The sequence below is a fragment of the Gekko japonicus genome, unplaced genomic scaffold (assembly GCF_001447785.1).
Source record: "Gekko japonicus isolate JY-2015 unplaced genomic scaffold, Gekko_japonicus_V1.1 scaffold182, whole genome shotgun sequence".
Taxonomy (NCBI): domain Eukaryota; kingdom Metazoa; phylum Chordata; class Lepidosauria; order Squamata; family Gekkonidae; genus Gekko; species Gekko japonicus.
In genome coordinates, this window is record NW_015173128.1 from 964,612 (window position 1) to 983,458 (window position 18,847).

The 18,847-nt window shown below is 49.8% G+C and overlaps 1 protein-coding gene across 1 annotated transcript in view; it reads left to right on the forward strand.

Moving 5' to 3' along the window:
• The window catches only part of ABR (active BCR-related), a 169,389-nt gene that overhangs the window by 46,793 nt on the left and 103,749 nt on the right, over window positions 1-18,847 (forward strand). The window contains exon 2 of the mRNA XM_015422061.1: window positions 15,974-16,170. Coding sequence (XP_015277547.1) covers window positions 16,051-16,170 — 120 coding nt within the window. The 5' untranslated portion in view covers window positions 15,974-16,050. The remainder of the gene's footprint in view (window positions 1-15,973; window positions 16,171-18,847) is intronic.

Consider the following 18,847-nt stretch of genomic DNA (forward strand, 5'->3'; position numbering starts at 1 on the left):
CCTCCTCCTCCTCCTCCTCTTCTTCTTCTTCTTCTTCTTCTTCTTCTTCTTCTTCTTCTTCTTCTTCTTCTTCTTCTTCTTCTTCTTCTTCTTCTTCTTCTTCTTCTTCCAAAAGCTAGCAATTTGTGCCTGATGTGGTGAGAAGCTGCCTGGGTATGGAAGGGTTAAATTCTCCCTGGCAAGGCCTCTACAGTTGGCATATGCATCCCTCGCCTTTCTTCCTTGCCCTGAGGTCTCCTCAGGGGCGCATGGGTGAGACTGAAGGCCAGGTAGCCTGTGGGGCAGACTTCGGAGAGGAAGCAACGGCAGGGGGAGGGGGTGAGAATCAGCTGTGGATGGGAGGTCCGCCCTCCCAGAGCTTATGGTGCCACGTGCCCAAATCCAGTCTTCTAAAAACCCTGGGTGGCGGATCTGTGTTCAAAAATGCCAGTGGCTCTAAGCACGTGCAGAGTGCCGCCTCTTGCAGTTTGTTCAACAAAATCCCAGCGTGTCTGTGAGCTTGCGCTGGTTCTCCCTAGTGGCGGGAAACAGATCTCAAAGCAAAGGCAAGGGAATCAGCCATGGGGGAATCTGTCCCCAAACTTGGCTCTCTGAAAGATGCCACTGGCTCTTCCCGCACAACTGCCAACCTAAAAACAGAGGGAAGAGAGGGAAGTGGGGTATGAAGACGCGCCCCATTCCTGCGGGGTCAGACCCACGGGCTGTCCAGTCCAGCATCATGTTTCCCACAGTGGCCAATCCAGTGCCCCAGGAAACCCACAGACGGCTGCGCAGGGGGCAAAGCATTTGCCTCTTGGCCCCCCCACCCCCAGTAACCAGGGTTGCCAACCTCCAGGTAGTGTCAAAAAAAGAGAGATCACGGGACGGACTGTAGCACGTTAGGAAAACAACCGCGGTATAATAACGAAGCCGTGGCTTAGACAATTAGAGAAAAATATTTCTTCTGTGTATAACGAATCATTAGAGTCGGTTCTTTTACAAAACGTTAAAGCCGTTTCCTTTGAAGTGCACGGCCTCAAATATCTTAGTGACTGCACAGCGCTCATTAAACTGTTTCACTTAAGATGTCATCAGATGAGACCTTTCACCTGTCATATTTTCACCGCAACTTAATGCTCTCTCTGTTAATCTAGCTCACGCCCCGTCACTAAGATATTTGAGACCGCGTACTTCAAAGGAAACGACGCTAATGATTTGTTATACACAGGACGCATTAAAAAAAATATTTTTCTCTAATTGTCTGAACCACAACTTCGTTATTACAGTTGTTTTCCTACCGAGCTACAACTTCCAGATGGTGGCTGGAGATCTCCTGGAATTACAACTGATCTCCAGGTGACAGAGATCAGTTCCCCTTGAGAAAATAGCCACTTTAGAAGGTGGACTCTATGGCCATTCTACCCCACCGAAGCCCCTCCCCTCCCCAAACCCCGGCCTCTTCAGGCTCCGCCCCCCAAATCTCCAGGTACTTCCCAACATGGGCCTGGCAGCCCTACCAGTAACCAATCTTCCCTCTAAGGTATGGAGTCTTGTGAGCAAAAATTCCACTTTGTGAACTACTGGCATTAAAGTTGTGAGCGAGCAATTTGGCTGCTGCATCAATTAGTTTGTTCTGGAGCCCTCCTTCCTGAGCTAAGACAAAAATGTGTGGGCCGGAGGCTAAAAAACTGTGAGCTAGCTCACACTAACTCAGCTTAGAGGGAACACTGCCAGTAACTGGCTTTCCAAGCTACACTGCATTCAGACATAGAGGTCCCATGAGCCATCCTGGCTACTAGACCTTGCTGGGGTTCTCCTTTGTGACTTTTCTCATCCCCCTTTGAAACCATCTAACGTGGCAGAGATCTCTACATCCTGTGGCAAGAAGTGCCACATGCCGTTCATTCATTCATTTACACCGAAGGTGGTGGCCACAGGAGGTTGGTGGCGGCCCCAAGCATGGACGGCTTCAAGAGGGAATTAGATAAGCATATGGAGCAGAAGTCCACCAGTGGCTATTAGCCACAAGGGATAGAGAGGAACTCTCAGTCTGGGGCAGGTGATGCACTGTCTTCTTGGTCCTGGGGGGGGGGCAACAGTGGGAGGGCTTCTAGTGTCCTGGCCCCACTGGTGGACCTCCTGATGGCACCTGGTATTTTTGGCCACTGTGTGACACAGAGTGTTGGACTAGATGGCCTGATCCAACATTGGCTTCTCTTGTGTTCTTATGTTCTTACTTCATTTGTATCCCACCTTTGTCTCCAATGGGGATTCACCGGGTCTTACATTGTTTTCCTCCCCTCCATTTTATCCTCACCACAACCCTGTGAGGTGGGCCAGGGTGAGAGTGTGTGACTGGCCCAAAGTCACCCGGCAGACTTCCATGGGCAGGGTGAGAATAGGAATCTCGGTCTCCCACATCCTAATCCAGCACTCTAGGCACTACACCACACTGGCCAGCTGTTATGCAAAGAAGTGCTTTGTGGTTTACCTTTAGGCTTTGGCGATGCCTTGGTTTGCAAGCCGCCATGGGTCCCCGTGAGCGGGGTGGGGGATGACTATAAATCATGGCTTAATTGCTTCAGAAGCCAGAACTGTTGGATAATAATGAACTATAATCCAAGATATGGCAACTTTTGGGGTGCGGTGGCATCATGCGTCGTTGGTGTGAGAAAAGGGGTGGCGTATTGATACTGAAGTAGAGAGGAAGAGAGGTGAAATGTTGAAGGGTATGGGTTTGCATCATTTATTCTGATTTTCAGGGATTTGGGGGGAGTTTTCTTTAGATTGTAGAGTCCTTGAGAACAGGGACCTTTATATATACATATATATGTTGTTGTTCAGTCGCACAGTCGAGTCCGACTCTTCGTGACCCCATGGACCAGATCACGTCAGGCCTTCCGGTCTTCCACCGTCCTCTGAAGTTTGCTCTTCATATATAAAAGGATTTTATTTATATATAAAATCTTGTAAAGCAGTTCCCATACAGTTATGGGAGTCGTATATGAATAAATGCACAATAATGGTCTGGGGTGTAGCACTCTGGCTGTTGGTGACTGTGGCCAGTCAGATGCTTCTGGGAGGCTCACAAGCTCTCTGCTGTTGTTTGCTCCCAGCCCCTGGTATTTGAAGGTAGACTGCCTCTGAATATGGAGGATTCCAGTAGGGAGCATGGCTTATGGCCTTTGTTCAGCCTGTCCCATTGAATCCTTCTTTAAGCCAGCTTCCTCCCTTTCTGCCTCCCTGTCTCCTGTCTCTTTTATTAGCTTCCTCATTGGCAGGGATTCAACAGCTGTTGCTTTCCCCATCGTGGCACAGAAACACTGGTTTTATTTAAAAAAACAACAACCAGTGGCTGTTGGATGCTGGCTGGTCAGGCTGTTGTTAAAAGGCACAGCAGGCCTGCAAGGCCTAGAGAGGGACCCGTCCTTGCCCCCAAGACGAGTCCAGACAAATGCTCCCTCTAAGCTGTGGAGTCTTGTGAGCAAACATTCTACTTTGTGAGCTGCTGGCATTAAAGCTGTGAGTGAGCCATTTGGCTACTGCCTACATTAGTTTGCTCTGGAGCCATCCTTCCCGAGCTAAGACAAAAATGTGTGAGCTGGAGGCTAAAAAACTGTGAGCTAGCTCACACTAACTCGGCCCTGAGTTCTCTCCCCAGCTCAAAGCGGCTTGTCCAGAGGGAGGACTCCACTCCAGCCCTGTCTGTATCCCATTTACTTCCCTTTCTCTGAAGGGAGCTTTCCCCTCCGTTCCGTTGGCTTCTGTCTCCCGTGGTGGTGCCCTGCTTCAGTTTGCAAACGAATTTTCTAGATCTCAGTAGTACACAAGCCGTGAATTAACGCGAGGGAACCTCCTCCTTTCTCTCTTCCTCTCCCCCTGCCGTTGGGAGTCATTTGAACTTCAGCTGAGCAATGGAAGCCGCACTACGCACAGAGGCATTCCCCTCCCCTGCTTTTGAACTCACTTCCTGAGCTGCATGCTAATGACAGAGGAGGTTTGTTTAGCCTCCTTGGTACCCCCAGCTCTTCGGAAGAGAGGTGTGTCCGCCTGAGGTGGGGGACTGGGGCAGGTGGGTAGAGACGGCAGGAATAAATAGGGTTCAAGTCTAAGGAGGAAGGCAGGCAGGGAAAGAAATTCAGCCATGGGAATAAGAGGCGGGATAAAAGGCTCTCAGGCTGCTGGGGGAGGGGGCTTGTATGCATTTTGTGTTCTGGCTTTTGAATGTATTTATTTTTTTTTGCTGTTGGCTTGCATTTGGAATGAGTATCCTCCCTGTGTCTTCAGCGCCTGTGGAGTGTTAAGGAAAGAGGCATCTACTGTACTAGAATACAGTCAGCAATGTACCAAATGGCTGAGTTCCATAATTTTGCGTGCCGCACGTATGTAGAAGCAATTTCTGCTGCGGATTAACTTGTCCTGCCAAGACCAGAGTTTGCTTCCTGACTGAATTGGGTAGGCTATTCCAGGTGCCTTCCAGATTCACCAGGAACTCCCTGCCTGTGGCGATTAGGACCCACTTCTGGTGGTGGAAAAGCGCCATCAAGTCGCAGCCAACCTGTGACAGCCACATGGGTTTCCAAGGCGAGAGACGTTCAGAGCTGGTTTGCCGTCCCCTGCCTCTACATAGTAAAGGTTTCCCTGGCTCGAAAGGTAGGCGGATCCGACTCTAGGGGGTGGTGCTCATCTCCGTTTCTAAGCCGAAGAGCCAGCGCTGTCCGAAGATGTTTCCGTGGTCATGTGGCCGGCATGACTAAACGCCGAGGCGCATGGAACGCTGTTACCTTCCCACCAAAGCGGTACCTATTTATCTACTTGCAATTTCTTGCTTTTGAACTGCTACCCTGTTTCCCCGAAAATAAGACCTACCCCAAAAATAAGCCCTAGCAGGATTTCTATGCATTTGTGGTATAAGCCCTAGTGTGTCTTCTTGAGAAAAAATAAATATAAGACAGTGTCTGATTTTTGGGGAAACACAGTAGGTTGGCAGGAGTGGGGGGGCCAGTGACGGGAGCTCACTCTGTCACGCTGCACTTGGGTCTCGAACTGCCAAACTACAGACCTTCCAGTCTGCAGCTCAGTGTCTTAACCTCTGAGCCACCGCGGCCCTACACAGCAACCCTGTAATTCCTCGGCGGTCAAGTGCTAACCAGGGCCATCCCTGGACCCACTTCCAGACCCCGGTGAAGGAAGGAAGATTTGCAGCAGTCCCTTTAAAAACAGATGCCCCCAAAGTATGCGTGTCTGGCCAGACTACTGTAATTGCTTTAAACTGGCTAATAACTTTTGTGGGCTTAATTGGCAGGCTGGAGGAATCGGAGGCTGTAAGAAAATCTGGAAGATCTGCCCTGCCTTTCGTTCCAGAAGAGAGGCTATGCTGGGTGAAGGTCACAGACCTGTGCGCATTTAGGTTCTCCGAGGCAGGGAGGGATATGCCTTTTCTGCATCTTTTCTCTGTAAAACATCCTACTCTTTTTGGGCAGGAACGCACAGGAACGGAGTTCCGGCTGGCTCCTGAGTTGGCCACACCCAGCAGGAACTCATTAGCATAATAGGCCACACGCAGCGGCAGAAACTCATTAGGACTGGCTACATTAGGGGTGTGTGGCCTAACATGCAAAGGAGTTCCTGCTCCAAAAAAAGACCCTGGGTTTTGACAACAAACAAGGTAAACAGAATAAGAAGCAAAAGGTGGCTGTGGCTGGATGACCACACTTCTGGTAACACGGGGGTGTGGCCTCATATGCTAATGAGCAGTGCAGTCAGGGGTGTGGCCTAATATGCTAATGAGTTCCTGGTGTTGGGTGTGTCCTATTATGCTAATGAGTTCCTGTTGGGCTTTTTCTACAAAAAAGCCCCGTATCCACATTTATGAATGGCACACTGTCGAAATATTGCAGAGCCCCCGTGGTGTGCGGCTTATGGAGAAATCTGGGGTCAAACCCATATTCTGCTGGGTGACCATGAGCCCTTCTGCGTTTCACCTGCTTCAAAGGGCGGTTGTGGAAATAAAACGGGGAGGGAAGAACTGTGTACCCCAACCTGTGCTTCAGCTGGGATTAAAATGTTGTGGGTAGCAAGCCCTTGCCCTCCCCAGGGTAGCCCAGGCTAGGCTGATCTTGTAAGATCTTGGAATCTAAGCAGGATAGGCCCTGGTTGGTACTTGGGTGGCAGACCACCAGGGAAGTCCAGGGTTGCTATGCAGAAGGAGGTGACGGCAAATGTTAGATCGCCGCTAACAAAGATCTGGAGAGTGATTTCAACAAAAGTGATCAGCTTTATTGTAGGTACGAACAAGCGCTTGAAAGAAGTCATAACCAGAACAACTTAACATTGGGAGCTAGGCTCCTTTTAAACATTCCCGGGCTAACGTAGCCACGCTTATTTACAATAATCCACCAATGAGGTTGTGCGGATAACGTCCAATGAGAGTCCTTCCCTCGCAGGGAATTGGTATGGTTCTGATTGGTCGCTGTTGTGGAGCGACCAATAGCAAGTTGGCTCGGAGGAGCCTTCCTCTGGCTCGAGCTTATCATGGAAAGTTAATGCGGCGATTCATGTAAGTCTTTTCGAATACACCACAGCAAACCACCTCTGAACATCTCTTGCCTTGAAAGCGCCCCAAGGTCGCCGTAGTAAGTTGGCTGTGAGTCGATGGCAAACCCGCTCCCCCCAAACCCAAGTGTCAATTCTCCATCCGTCACAATTGAGCCAGCCTGGTGGGGTGAGTCTTCTATCGAGGGAAAATGTGAGATCCCGGGGGTGGGGGGCGAGTCAACCGTTACACCACAGTCCCCTACCTGGGCTTATTGCAGGTATCCAGTGTTCGGTCCTTATTTTATTTATTTTATTTATTTATTAGTTTGATTTATATCCCGCCCTCCCAGAGGCTCAGGGCGGCTCACATGCGGCAAAGCCGAGTGCAAAATACAATACAGTATATAATAAATAAAACTTTTAAAAGCACAATAAAACCTTCCAATAATACGGTGCTATACCTATATTAATCATCCAAGATGGGGACAACCCCCCCAGGTTTGGTGGCCAGCTGTCTCAGTAGTGTGGTCTCCCACTACACTGTCTCAGGGACTCACCTATCGCCCTCGCTTCGCATCTCTCTCTCTCTCTCTCTCTCTCTCTCTCTCTCTCTCTCTCTCTCTCTCTCTCTCTCACACACACACACACACACACACACACACACACACACACACACAGACAACGGGTCTTCTTGAGGCTTCTGACCCTCAGCGTCCTTCACACTTGGTCCCCGGTTATCATAAGCCCCAACAGCATCCTCGCTGGTCTTCCTCTCTCGTCTTCCTCCCCCTTTCCTCTTTATTTCCCTCGGTGACCCGCCCCCTCCTACAGCAAGCTAGCCATTGGGCCGGTCAATCCGACTCTTCCTCCCAAGGAGGTTCAGCCTCCCTCCTCCCGGTCGGGCCACCGACGTTGCCACCTCGCCCTCCTTTGGCAGCTGGGATTCCCCTAGCGGGACGGGGTGGGGAGCCACCCTGGTCCCCCTTCAATCCCCTGTGGAGACTGCCCTGAGGATAGCCAGCGATACCAGATGACCCTGGTGGCATCTGGACCCGGCAGTGGTCCCGAGCCCGTCCTTTGAGCTCGGGAAGGTGGGCAAGTGGTTGGCCCCCCTCCGCCGGTACTGGAGTGGCTGGCGTTGTGTTGGAAAGGCAGGAGGGCACGGGAGCCCAGCCCCCCCCGACACCAAGCTCTTTGTCAATACATCAGCTGGCTTTGAGCAGAGACCAAAACTGCCAAGGCTAGAAGATGGGCGAGGGGGGTGCCAAGCCACGTGCCCTGTTGGATTCATAGGACTGGTGGTACATAACTATGCTTCCTTGGTGCACCAACACACAGTATGTTGCCTGCAAGAACAGGCCCCTTAGTTAGCTTAGGATGGGTCTCCTGTCCCCACTCCCTCCCTTTGCTCTTCTCCAGTTTGGTGTAGTGGTTAAGTGCGTGGACTCTAATCTGGGAGAACCAGGTTTGATTCCCCACTCCTCCACTCGCAGCTGCTGGATGACCTTGGGCAAGCCATAGTTCTGTCAGAGCTGTTCTTTCAAGGACAGTTCTGGAAAGAGCTCTCTCAGCCCCTCCTCCCTCACAGGGTGTCTGTTGTGGGGAGGGGAAGGGAAAGGAGTTTGTAAGATGCTATGAGACTCCTTTGGGTAGTGAAGGGCAGGGTATAAATCCAACCTCCTCCTCCTCCTCCTCCTCCTCCTCCTCCTCCTCCTTCTTCCCTTTGATTTGAGTAATATGGGGAGATTACTGGTAGACTGTAGCTGACCCAGTCTGAGTTCTGGCGCTCACCCAGCCCCCTCTAATCTTGGTGCATAGGAAGGGAGAAGACTGTACCTCCCTTCTGCCCAGTATCTGGGGGTGGGGGGATGGGGCACCCTACAGCTTCCCTTCCCACCCACCAGCCCACATGGAGAGGGCAACGAAGGGGTGGGGACGTATACCTTATCCTACCCCTGCCAGTGGGTACCCGTGCCGTCTCCAGCTGCAGAAGTTGCGTGTGTCGTGGGATGCAGCGGGAGACGGTTACCAGGGCAACGGCACAGGCCTCAAGCCAACAGCAGCAGGAGCGATGCGTGGGATCGCGATGGGGGGCTGGCACCACAGCAGAAGGGCAGGAGGGGAGAGGATGTGCCTGTCATGAAGGGGATCAGGGGAGAATGCTGGCGCCAGGCCCCGGATCGGAGTGTGGAAGAAAAGGTCTCAAGGAGCAGGCACATTGGGAGATGTGAAGCGTGGCCAGGGCCCGTGCTTGTCGGTGTGCATCCCACAGCTACCAGTCTGGGAGAGTAGAAGATGAAATAAACATCTTTTATGTGCATCAAATTTATTATGTGATGAATCGCTTGATCGATTTTGAGATGGGGTTTATGGATTTTCTTTTGACATCGCCACAATATTTTTTTGCGTCCTGGAATGAAATCACGTTTTCTTCTAAGGGCCGAGGGGGCTCTGTTCTTAGCATGTTGACGGAGAAAAGACTCCCCCTGGAGACATGAGGAAGGACGGGTGCCACGGGGATAGGAGTCTGCACCTTTACGAGTGGCTTGGAAATTTGGGCCGGTGCAAATCATGGCTCCCCCTGAAGCCCTGTGATGAAACAATTTTATCTGTTTATTAATTAAAATCTGCGTGTCCTGCCTTTCCCTTCTGGTTCAAGGCAGCATATGAATCAAAATGGAAGTGATAACACAATACAGGAAAAACAGTTAACCCCCCCCAAAAAAGAAATACATGCAGTTCAAACCCCATTAAAAGCCTCAGGCCTGTCTAAGGCAACCTCTGTGGCTGGTGTCCCCTCAGGGGATCCATTCCACAACGCTGAAGCCACCGCTACAGGAGACTAGGCTCTGCTGGATGCCAAACAGGCAGTCTTCGGCAGGGGAATGACTTGGAGGTGGTAAGGAGAGAAACCTCAGCGGGATTTAATGCTGTAGAAACCCACCCTCCAGAGCAGCCGTTTCCTCCAGGGGAACAGGTCCCTCTTGCCTGCAGATGAGTTGTAATCCCAGGAGAACTCCAGGTCCTGCCTGGAGGATGGTGACTCTGCTCCCCTCCCCTCTTCAGAGGAGCCCATTCCACAGAGTGGGGGGCCACGATGGAAAAGGCCCTGGCTGATGCCAAGTGGGCCTCCCTAAGGGTGGGGGGGGGCGACAGCCAGCAAAATAACTTCATTCAGGCCACATGAACCAGCTTACAGCCTGGAGGGGTCTTCTACCTTGAGCTGCAGAAAGCTCCTTCTGGCCCATTCCTTGTGGGGATCCTTCAGAGCTTGTGGTAGGACTTTTCCACTCCCGAGCAGGGGTCATTTCCTGCAGGAGCGCACAGGAGCGGAGCTCCGGCAGAAAGAGCCCAGGGGGCGGGCACATGCAACAAGCCCCACCCCCTGCTCCCAGCAGCTCTCAGTCAGAGCAGGAAGCAGCCAGGTAAATTGCAGAGCTTCCCCCGGCCCCCTGGCCCAAAACAGTCCAGTGGCACCTTTAAGACCAAGTTTTATTCAGGTACAAGCTCTCCCTCCTCTGTGAGGGGAGATCTGCACGTCCCCCCCCCCCAAATAGCTGGCAATCCAAAACAGTCCAGTGGAGCCTGAGCAGTGGGTGTTGCCTTCTGACACACTTCCGGTGATGTCAGGGAAGTAGTAGTTTCCCCCAGAGTTGGTGTGTGGGGTCTCCTTTGGGCCTAGGTCTGCCAATCTCCCGGTGGCCCCTGGAGAACTCCCGCTATCACAGTTGATCTCCAGGCAATGGAAATCAGTTCCTCTGGAGAAAATGGCTGCTTTGGCGGGTGGACTCTGCGACACTGTATCCCGCTGAAGTCCCTCTGCTGCTGCTGCTCAAACCCCGCCCTCCTCAGGTTCAACCCCCCAAATCACCAGGTCTTTCCCAAGTAGGGTTGCCAGCCTCCAGGTTGTGGCTGGAGACCTCCTGGGATTATGATTGATCTCCAGGTGATGGATATCAGTTTGACTGGAGAAAATGGCTGCTTTGGAAGGTAGACTCTGTAGCATTATACCCCATAGAAGTCCCTCCTCTCCCCAAACCCCGCCCTCAGGCTCCACCCCCCAAATCTCCAGGTATTTCCCAACCCAGAGCTGGCAACCGCATTTGTGACCTTCCATCACCAGAAATCGAGGGCTAGCCCATCCCTTTTCAAAGAGGCAGAAGCTTGCTGCCCAGGCTGGGCCCCACAAGCCGAATTATCATTCATTTCCATGTCCCTTTTTAAGCCTTCAATTAATCCAAGGAGTTCGGGGCGGTGTACGCGGTCCCCTCCTGCCTCTGTAGTTTTACGACAGCACTGTGTGGTAGGTTAGGTTAGTAAAGGTAAAGGTTCCCTTGCTCGAAAGCCAGTCGAATCCGACTCATCTCTGTTTCCAAGCCAAAGGGCCAGCGCTGTCTGAAGACATTTCCGTGGTCATGTGGCCGGCATGCCTAAACACCAAGGCGCACGGAACGCTGTTACCTTCTCACTGAAGTGGTACCTATTTATCTACTTGCAATTTCTTGCTTTCGAACTGCTAGGCTGGCAGGAGCTGGAACTAGAGATGGGAGCTCACTCTGTCATGCGGCACACTCGGGTCTCGAACTGCTGAAATACCAGCCTTCCACAGCCTGCAGTTAACCACTTGAGCCACCACAGCTCCAGGTTAGGTTACGTGGAGACATGTAGTGACTTGATGTGGGCTCTTCTGGTCTAGATCCAGTCCTCGCTGATTTACAACTGAACTGCTTTGTTTAAAGCATTGGGCTGGAGGAAGTACAGACCTGGGACCCACATTTACACCATCTGGTTATCTCTGCCTGTAGTCCCTCCCAACACAGGACACCCTGGTAAATTGTAGAAAATACAAGCGGGACAAGCTGAGGAATTGGGAGGAGGAGGAAATCTTGTCCTTGCTGCCAGTTCTGGCTTCTCCTTTCCTGCTCAAACCCCCCCCCCCCCATCCCCCCCCCCAATCTCTGCTTTATTTTTTCCTGCTTGTTTTGCCTCTGCCTTTCTGGCCACTCGCTGGTTGACCCACTCCCACCACTGCCGCATGCAGGGGGGGGAGATATAAGGAGGAAAGTGGGGGTAGGGCAGCCAGCGCGGGCATAGCGAGGGATGAGCGGTGAGTGGCAGAGGCAATTTCCCTGGCTTTTTTTTGTCCGCTGGCTATTTTTGTGACCAAGCGCCGGTATATGTTATATTGCAATGTCTGGATTGATGGGGTTCCCCCCCCCCATCACAGTTTTGTAAGAAATAGGATGGGGAAGTGTTCCTTGCAGCAGACGGGGCTGTGTATTTGTCCTACAGTTTGGTGTAGTGGTTAAGTGCGCGGACTCTAATCTGGGAGAACCGGGTTTGATTCCCCACTCCTCCACTTGCACCTGGCTGGATGACCTTGGGCAAGCCATGGTTCTGTCAGAGCTGTCCTTGAAAGGCCAGTCCTAGAGAGAGCTCTCTCAGCCCCACCTACCGCATAGGGTGTCTGTTGTGGGGAGGGGAAGGGAAAGGAGTTTGTAAGCTGCTCTGAGACTCTGAGTGAAGGGCGGGGTATAAATCCAATCATCTCCTCCTCCTCCTCTTCTTCATGGGCCCTATTTGGCTTTTTGATACATGACGTAAATGTGCTAAATTGGCACAGTTCCTACAACCTGCTGCTTTGGGTTGATGCAGATTCGATGTCTAGGTCCCCCCCCCCCCCCCAAGACCAAAAAACTCGCAGATATTTTTCCCGGCTTCCAGCATGGGAGGAGGCACCCCCCCCCTTTCCCCTGCATGAAGAGGCCTCTTCTGGATGTCATGCCATTCTCTGGTTCCTGTTTGTGGCGCAGGCAGCTGGCCCACGCATTCGAGGATTCGGGCCGAGCTCACGGATGCGTGGTTAATTGGGGAAATGTGGGGAAGTGTGTCAGGCCAAGCGAGGGGGGCGGGTGGGGAACACACTTGACTGAGTACGGAGTAATGTGGCTGGGAGGCTTTGAATGCCATGAAGGGATGGGGAGAAATATAGGAAATATGGCGGTGATAGGAAGTGCAAAAATAAACTTAAATAAACTGTGGTTATTTCAATATAAATGTGATCATTTCTTAACAAAACTATTCATCTAATACAAAACCTATTCCAAATAATGGCAATAAAGAAGTAAAGTAACGGTCATCCAAATCATGAGTTTATAAAAAGTAAACCAAATACTCGCAAGTAGACAGGAAGTAAAGAAGAAGAAGAAGAAGAAGAGATTGGATTCATACCCTGCCCTTCACTTGGAGTCTCAGAGCGGCTCACAAACTCCTTTCCCTTCCCCTCCCCACAAGAAACACCCTGTGAGGTGGGTGGGGCTGAGAGAACTCTGACACAAACTGCTGTTTTTCAAGGACAACTGTGCCAGAGCTTGTGACTGACCCAAGGTCACATCAGCAGGTGCAAGTGGAGGAGTGGGGAATCAAACCCGGTTCTCCCAGATTAGAGTCCACACACTTAACCACTACACCAAACTGGCTCTTTGAACAATTGAAGTGTTCTGATTCTGCAAGACCAACTTTAGAAATCCTTTGAACCATTGCTCTCTGTAAGAAATTGGATTGGTGCCTTAATATTGTGCATTGCTAGAACCAGGTGTTGGCCTGAAGCAGTAGAACAATTTTAGAGTCCAGTGACATCTTTAGGACCAAGAAAGGTTTATTCAAGGTATGAGCTTTTGTGTGCATGCACACTTTTTCAAATACATTGGAATGGAAGGTATGGTTCAAATTTATAAGCCCCTGTCTGTAAGTTTGAATCTTACCTTCCATTCCAATGTATTTGAAAAAGCGTGCTTGCACACGAAAGTTCATACCTTAAATAAACCTTTGTTGGTTTTAAAGGTGCCACTGGACCCTACATTTGTTCACTGTGCGTTACTGTGTGTCTTTCTGTGGATGGAGCTGATAATCTACCTTGGGGTCATACCCTAACTGCTTTAAACTTCTTGAAAACGCTGAAGAAGAGATTTGTTTATTAGAAACGAGTGAAATTAAATCTGGAAAGCTCGTATTGGAATTCACACTTGCAGAATTAGAACATTTTGATTGTTTCCTTGCTTTCTACTTGTGAGTAATTGCTTAACTTTTTGAAAACTCATGAATTGGATGACTGTTACTTTACTTCTTTATTGTGATTATTTGGAATAGGTTTTGTATTAGATGAATAGTTTTGTTAAGAAATAACCACATTTATATTGAAATAATCACAGTTTATTTAAGAAAAAAATGTTGTTTTTGGTGCTTTCTTTCACAGTCATATTTCCTATCTTTCTTTGCATGCTTGCTTACTGTGAAGGGATGAGGGGGCAGCAGGGCATGTGCACTCCACAGGCCTGTACGCCTAGTGTTTGCAGTGTTGTTCCTGGATAACTCTTGTGGTGTGTTCCATGCAAATTCAAGAAGGCTTATGTGTATTCCAGGAGGGCATATGTTTAATGTCTCTTCCTGTCCTCTCTGTGCTTTTGGTGGGGGTGTAATTACTTGTCCCCCCCCCTTGCAAAACTTTTTACCTCCCCAGACCCGTCTCAACCCTGCTCCGGCTTTGGAACACCCTTCCGCCAGGGAAGAAATTCCTCTTTAAAAAGCTGGTCTGGTAGATCAAGGTCTGCAGTGTTTTAAGTGCTGGGTCCACCAGGCAGCTAAGTAATCTGCAGTAATCCCCCTCCCTTCGGCTCTGTGTTTGGTCACTACAGCCAGTTGAGATTTCTATGGGGCTTCCTGGTAGATTTTGAAAGGCAGAGCAGTGGAATCTAGTGTTTCTTTGACTCACAAAAATCCCTGCTTCAACTTGGGTTTTTCTTGAGCCAGATTTGTTAAATAGTGGGTTCCGTGGATGAGCAGGCTCGAGTCTAGTGATCGGCTCAACTTTATTTGTGGTTTCAGCAAGAGCAAGACGAGACTCCAGAGCCTCAGCTCTGGTAAATAGCATGCAGTTGCTACACCCAAACACACCCCACTGCTAGTGATAGGCTATTTACATTTTATTTATTTATTTGTGCTTTTGACTTGTATCCCGCTCGAACCCCGAGGGGTCTCTGAGCGGCTTACAGTTACTTTTATCCCTTTCTATGGCCACACATAGTCAGGGGTGGGGACTGCCCTACCGGCACCCAGTGGAGGGACTCGCTGTTCTTTTTCTGGTTCGGCTTTTTTTGTCGGCTCGGCTTTCGGTTTGGCTCCTCTTCTTCTCCTTCCGGTGGTCTTCGGAGTCGGCTGTATTCGGCGGACCCATCTGACGCGCGTTTCGCGTCAGTGCAGCTCCGGCTCTGTCCATTTGGCTCCGCCGCGTCTGCACCTCTACGTCCTTTGCGTCTTCTGGCTCCGCCTCCGCCGTCGTCCGATCCACCACTGGTGTTGCGCCTCCTTGCCGCCACTGCTCGCCACTTCACTCGTCGCCACCGCCACTCGTCATTTCGCCGTTGCTGCTAACCGCCGATGCTCCATCAGACCCCACAACGGAGGAGGGTGCCCCCTGCCACCTAGGGCAGGTACCCATTTATCTACTCGCTTTTTGATGTTATTGCTTTCGAACCGCTGATAACATTACTACTAGATTGGTTACTTTCAGAATCCTGCCAGGCTATTGTTCTTGTGCTTCAAGCTCAGCCTTTCTCTGGGGTGATTCAGTCAGGGATGATTCAGTCCCAATACATAACAAGATTGAACCTCAAAGACTTTCTTTTCACGGGTAGGGTTTGAAAGGCAAAGGAGCAGTGGGTTCCAATGTTTCGTTCCTGCAGCACTGACTAAAAAAACCACCCCTGTTTCAACTTTATTTTTTCTTGAGCGGATTGAACCCCAAAGACTTCCTTTTCACGTTTGTGTTCTGTTCCCAGTCGCTGAATCTTTCCAGTAAAACATACACATTTTTCAGTGTTGTTGGTGCGTGACTAAGTCATTATGTGTACAGTATAGATATATGTGACACATGTTGTACATGTGAAGTATGTGAATGGTACGAATGATTCATGTAGGTCAGCAATGCAAGTTGACAGGTGGAAACTGTTCACAATAATCACATATGAAAACAGGACAGACAAAAAGAAATGGCAGCCTTTGTCCCTCAGGAAGAACTGCCTCCCCACCGACTCTTTCAGCCACCCCACTTGCAAGTATGGAAGTGTGTACTTGAATGTTCCAGCCTATTCCCTGACATGCTACTTTTCTACATGCAGAGAACTTGTGTGAGAATTCAAATGTGCCCACACCAGCCTGAATTAGGAGAGTACTCCTTTTCTGCCAGCTTGGAAAGGGGAGGAGTTCAGGAAGTGACATCAAAGCCCCTCCCACAGCAGTTTATAAAAGCCCTGGCAGGTCAGTGGCCAGAAGGCATTTGGGCTAAGCGAGCCATGCAGCTATAGGGGTGGGAAGCAGATGTTCCCATAGCAGTCACATCTCTCTTATGGTGCTTTGTCACTTAGCAGCTCTGATTGGGTATCTCTGGTTCTCTTGACAGATTTTAACTACGGCACGGAGGATTATGACGCAGAGGGCAACGAGGAGCCCAGAGTGCTGCCCGGCGGCTCGGAGACCATGCCGTACATTGATGAATCGCCCACCATGTCGCCCCAGCTCAGCGCCCGTGGTCAAGAAGGTGGCGGCGACGGCAACAGTAGCATTTCTCCCTCAGCTCCTGACGAGCCCGACGTAGCGGTGAGTGGTGGCAGATACCTGCCGGGTCTTGGGCTTCTGAAAAGAGTGTTTAACGTTTCCGTTGTCCATCAAAGTGATTATTTAGCATTTTCAGTACGGTTGCTACACCCCTGTGAGGTAGGCCAGGGTTATTGCCTACATAGCTTTAGTACAGCAGATATTTTATGAACTAAGCAGTGTGTTTTACTGTGGGAGGAAACCGATATTGGGGAGCCACAGAACATTTTTATCCTTGAAATTTGAGGATGAGAAACTGGAGAGCTTAGCAAAAAGCAATCCATGGGAGTGTCGCTTGCCCTGTTTCTTGATCGTGTGTCCATGTGTGGTGTCATTGGGGGGATTGGGAAAATGAATAATGTCCCTCCTCCAAACGGGGGCCTGAGCCGGTGGCTCCATCTAGTGGCCAGGATGTGTGATCACAACTGCTTTGTGGCAGAGGGAGACACCCTGCTCTTCCTCTGATTTAAAATTGGATAAAGATTCACGCTCATGTAGCACCTTTCACATGCTCCGTTGCCTGTGTCCTAACAGCCTTGCGAGGTAGGCCAGTTTGAGGCAATTTGCACAGATAACTGTTTGCCTGTAGGAGAACAAAAACTGCTTCTGTATCAAGCGTGCCCTGACCTGGATAGCCCAGGCTAGCTGAATCTTGTCAGAATTTGGAAGCTAAGCAGTGTCAGTCCTGGCTAGTATTGGGATGGGAGACCACCAAGGAAGTCCAGGGTTGTGATGCGGAGGCAGGCAATAGCAAACCACTGCTGAACATGCAGCAAACCTTTATTCATCTAGTTCAGGGGTGTCAAACTCATTTGTTATGAGGGCCAGATCTGACATAAATGAGACCTTGTTGGGCCGGGCCATGCGTATCATAAAATGTAATGCCAGGTAGCGGAGGTATAAACTTTATAAAGGACACAAACACAAAGGGTTTTTTTTAACTTAAAATGAAAACATACTTAAAACATTAGCACTCTTGCAATATTTTGTTTATTTAACAGTGTCAACTGACACCTCTTGCTCTGAATTATTGCATCAAAATGTCTGTGCTGTTGCAGTCTTCAGTGTGCTGTTCAGGTGTGTATCTGTAAGCTGCAAACCTACAATGAAGCAGCAGCAGCAGCAGAACTGGAAGAAGCAGCAGAAGACAGCCAGTTCCACTGTGGGCCTGATAGTAACCCTCCGGGGGCCTGATCCGGCCCCCAGGCCGCATGTTTTGACACCACTAGTCTACTTCTTCCTTTTATCTGCTCAGAATTTTTTTTTTCTGTTTTAGCTCCCCCAACATAGAGATGTTATCCATGATGGCTAAAGGGAACCTCCGTGCTCAGAGGCAATATACCACTAAATGCCTGTTGCTAGGAGGCAGTTGGGGAAGCTTTGTCCTCTGTGCGTTTGCTGCGGGCCTTCTGGGGCATCTAGTAGACAGAGTGGGAAATGTGGTGCAGGATATGGTGGACCTTGGGCCCAATCCTGCAAGGCTGTTGTGAAGATACTGGGATGATGCATGCTAGGGTCTTGCTACTTCTAAATAAATAGGATTCAGTTGTGACAGGCTCAAAGGAGTCACCCTGGGAAGGGGCTCCCTACTGCATCTAAGAGCCTTTTCCCCGACTTCCAAAGGCTAGCTAGGAATCGCAGAAGCCGTTTCATTTCCCTGGCCTTTCCTGCAATGCTGTTGCAACAGAACTGATCACAAAGTCTGTTGTCTACTGCAGCACTCTTTTCTTGTTCTTTCCATGGTTGTGCGTTCAAGGCTCTGTTACAGTTTTGTGCATTTTAATGTGAGCGTTGCAACCCCATTCCCTGCAAATCTTGGGCTTGGTCTCTTCCTTCCCCAGTTCTGTCTGCCGTGCATGCCCCTGTTCCCAGCCACTTTTTGAGAACCGGAGCCCAAATGTTCTCTTTCTTGGCTAATTTCTCTTAGATTCAACATAAGCAAGCTTCAGGGTTATGCAGACCTCATCTAGAGGTAGAACGAAGTTTGAGCCTTTAAGACTGACAAAGTTTTATTCAAAGTTTAAGCTTTCGTGTGCAAGCACACTTTTTGTCAGACAAAGTGTGCTTGCACACAAAAGCTTATACCCAGAATTAAACTTTGTTGGTCTTTTTGTTGTTGTTGTTGTAAAACAGTTTTATTTTAAAGTCAAAACAGACGTAACATAAAATGAGGGTATCCAAATATTCATAAGGTATCTTATTTTAAAAAGCCCTCTTATCTAAACATTTATTTTGTATGATTCACCTTATATCATTATATAAACTTGTTGCACATTATTAAAGGTATAGTATTTGTGTCCTTAGGAGCTGTGGTGGCTCAAGTGGTTAAGATGCTGAACTGCAGGCTGTGGAAGGTCAGTAGTTCAGCAGTTCAAGACCCGGGTGCTGCATGATGGAGTGAGCTCCCATCTCTAGTTCCAGCTCCTGCCAACCTAGCAGTTCGAAAGCAAGAAATTGCAAGTAGATAAATAGGGACCACTTCGGTGGGAAGGTAACAGCGTTCCGTGCGCCTTGGTGTTTAGTCATGCCAGTCACATGACCACGGAAACGTCTTCAGACAGCGCTGGCTCTTCGGCTTTGAACGGAGATGAGCATCGCAAACCTAGAGTCGGATTTGACTGGCTTTCGAGCAAGGGAACCTTTACTTTTACTTATTTGTGTCCTTAAAGTACATTCTAAG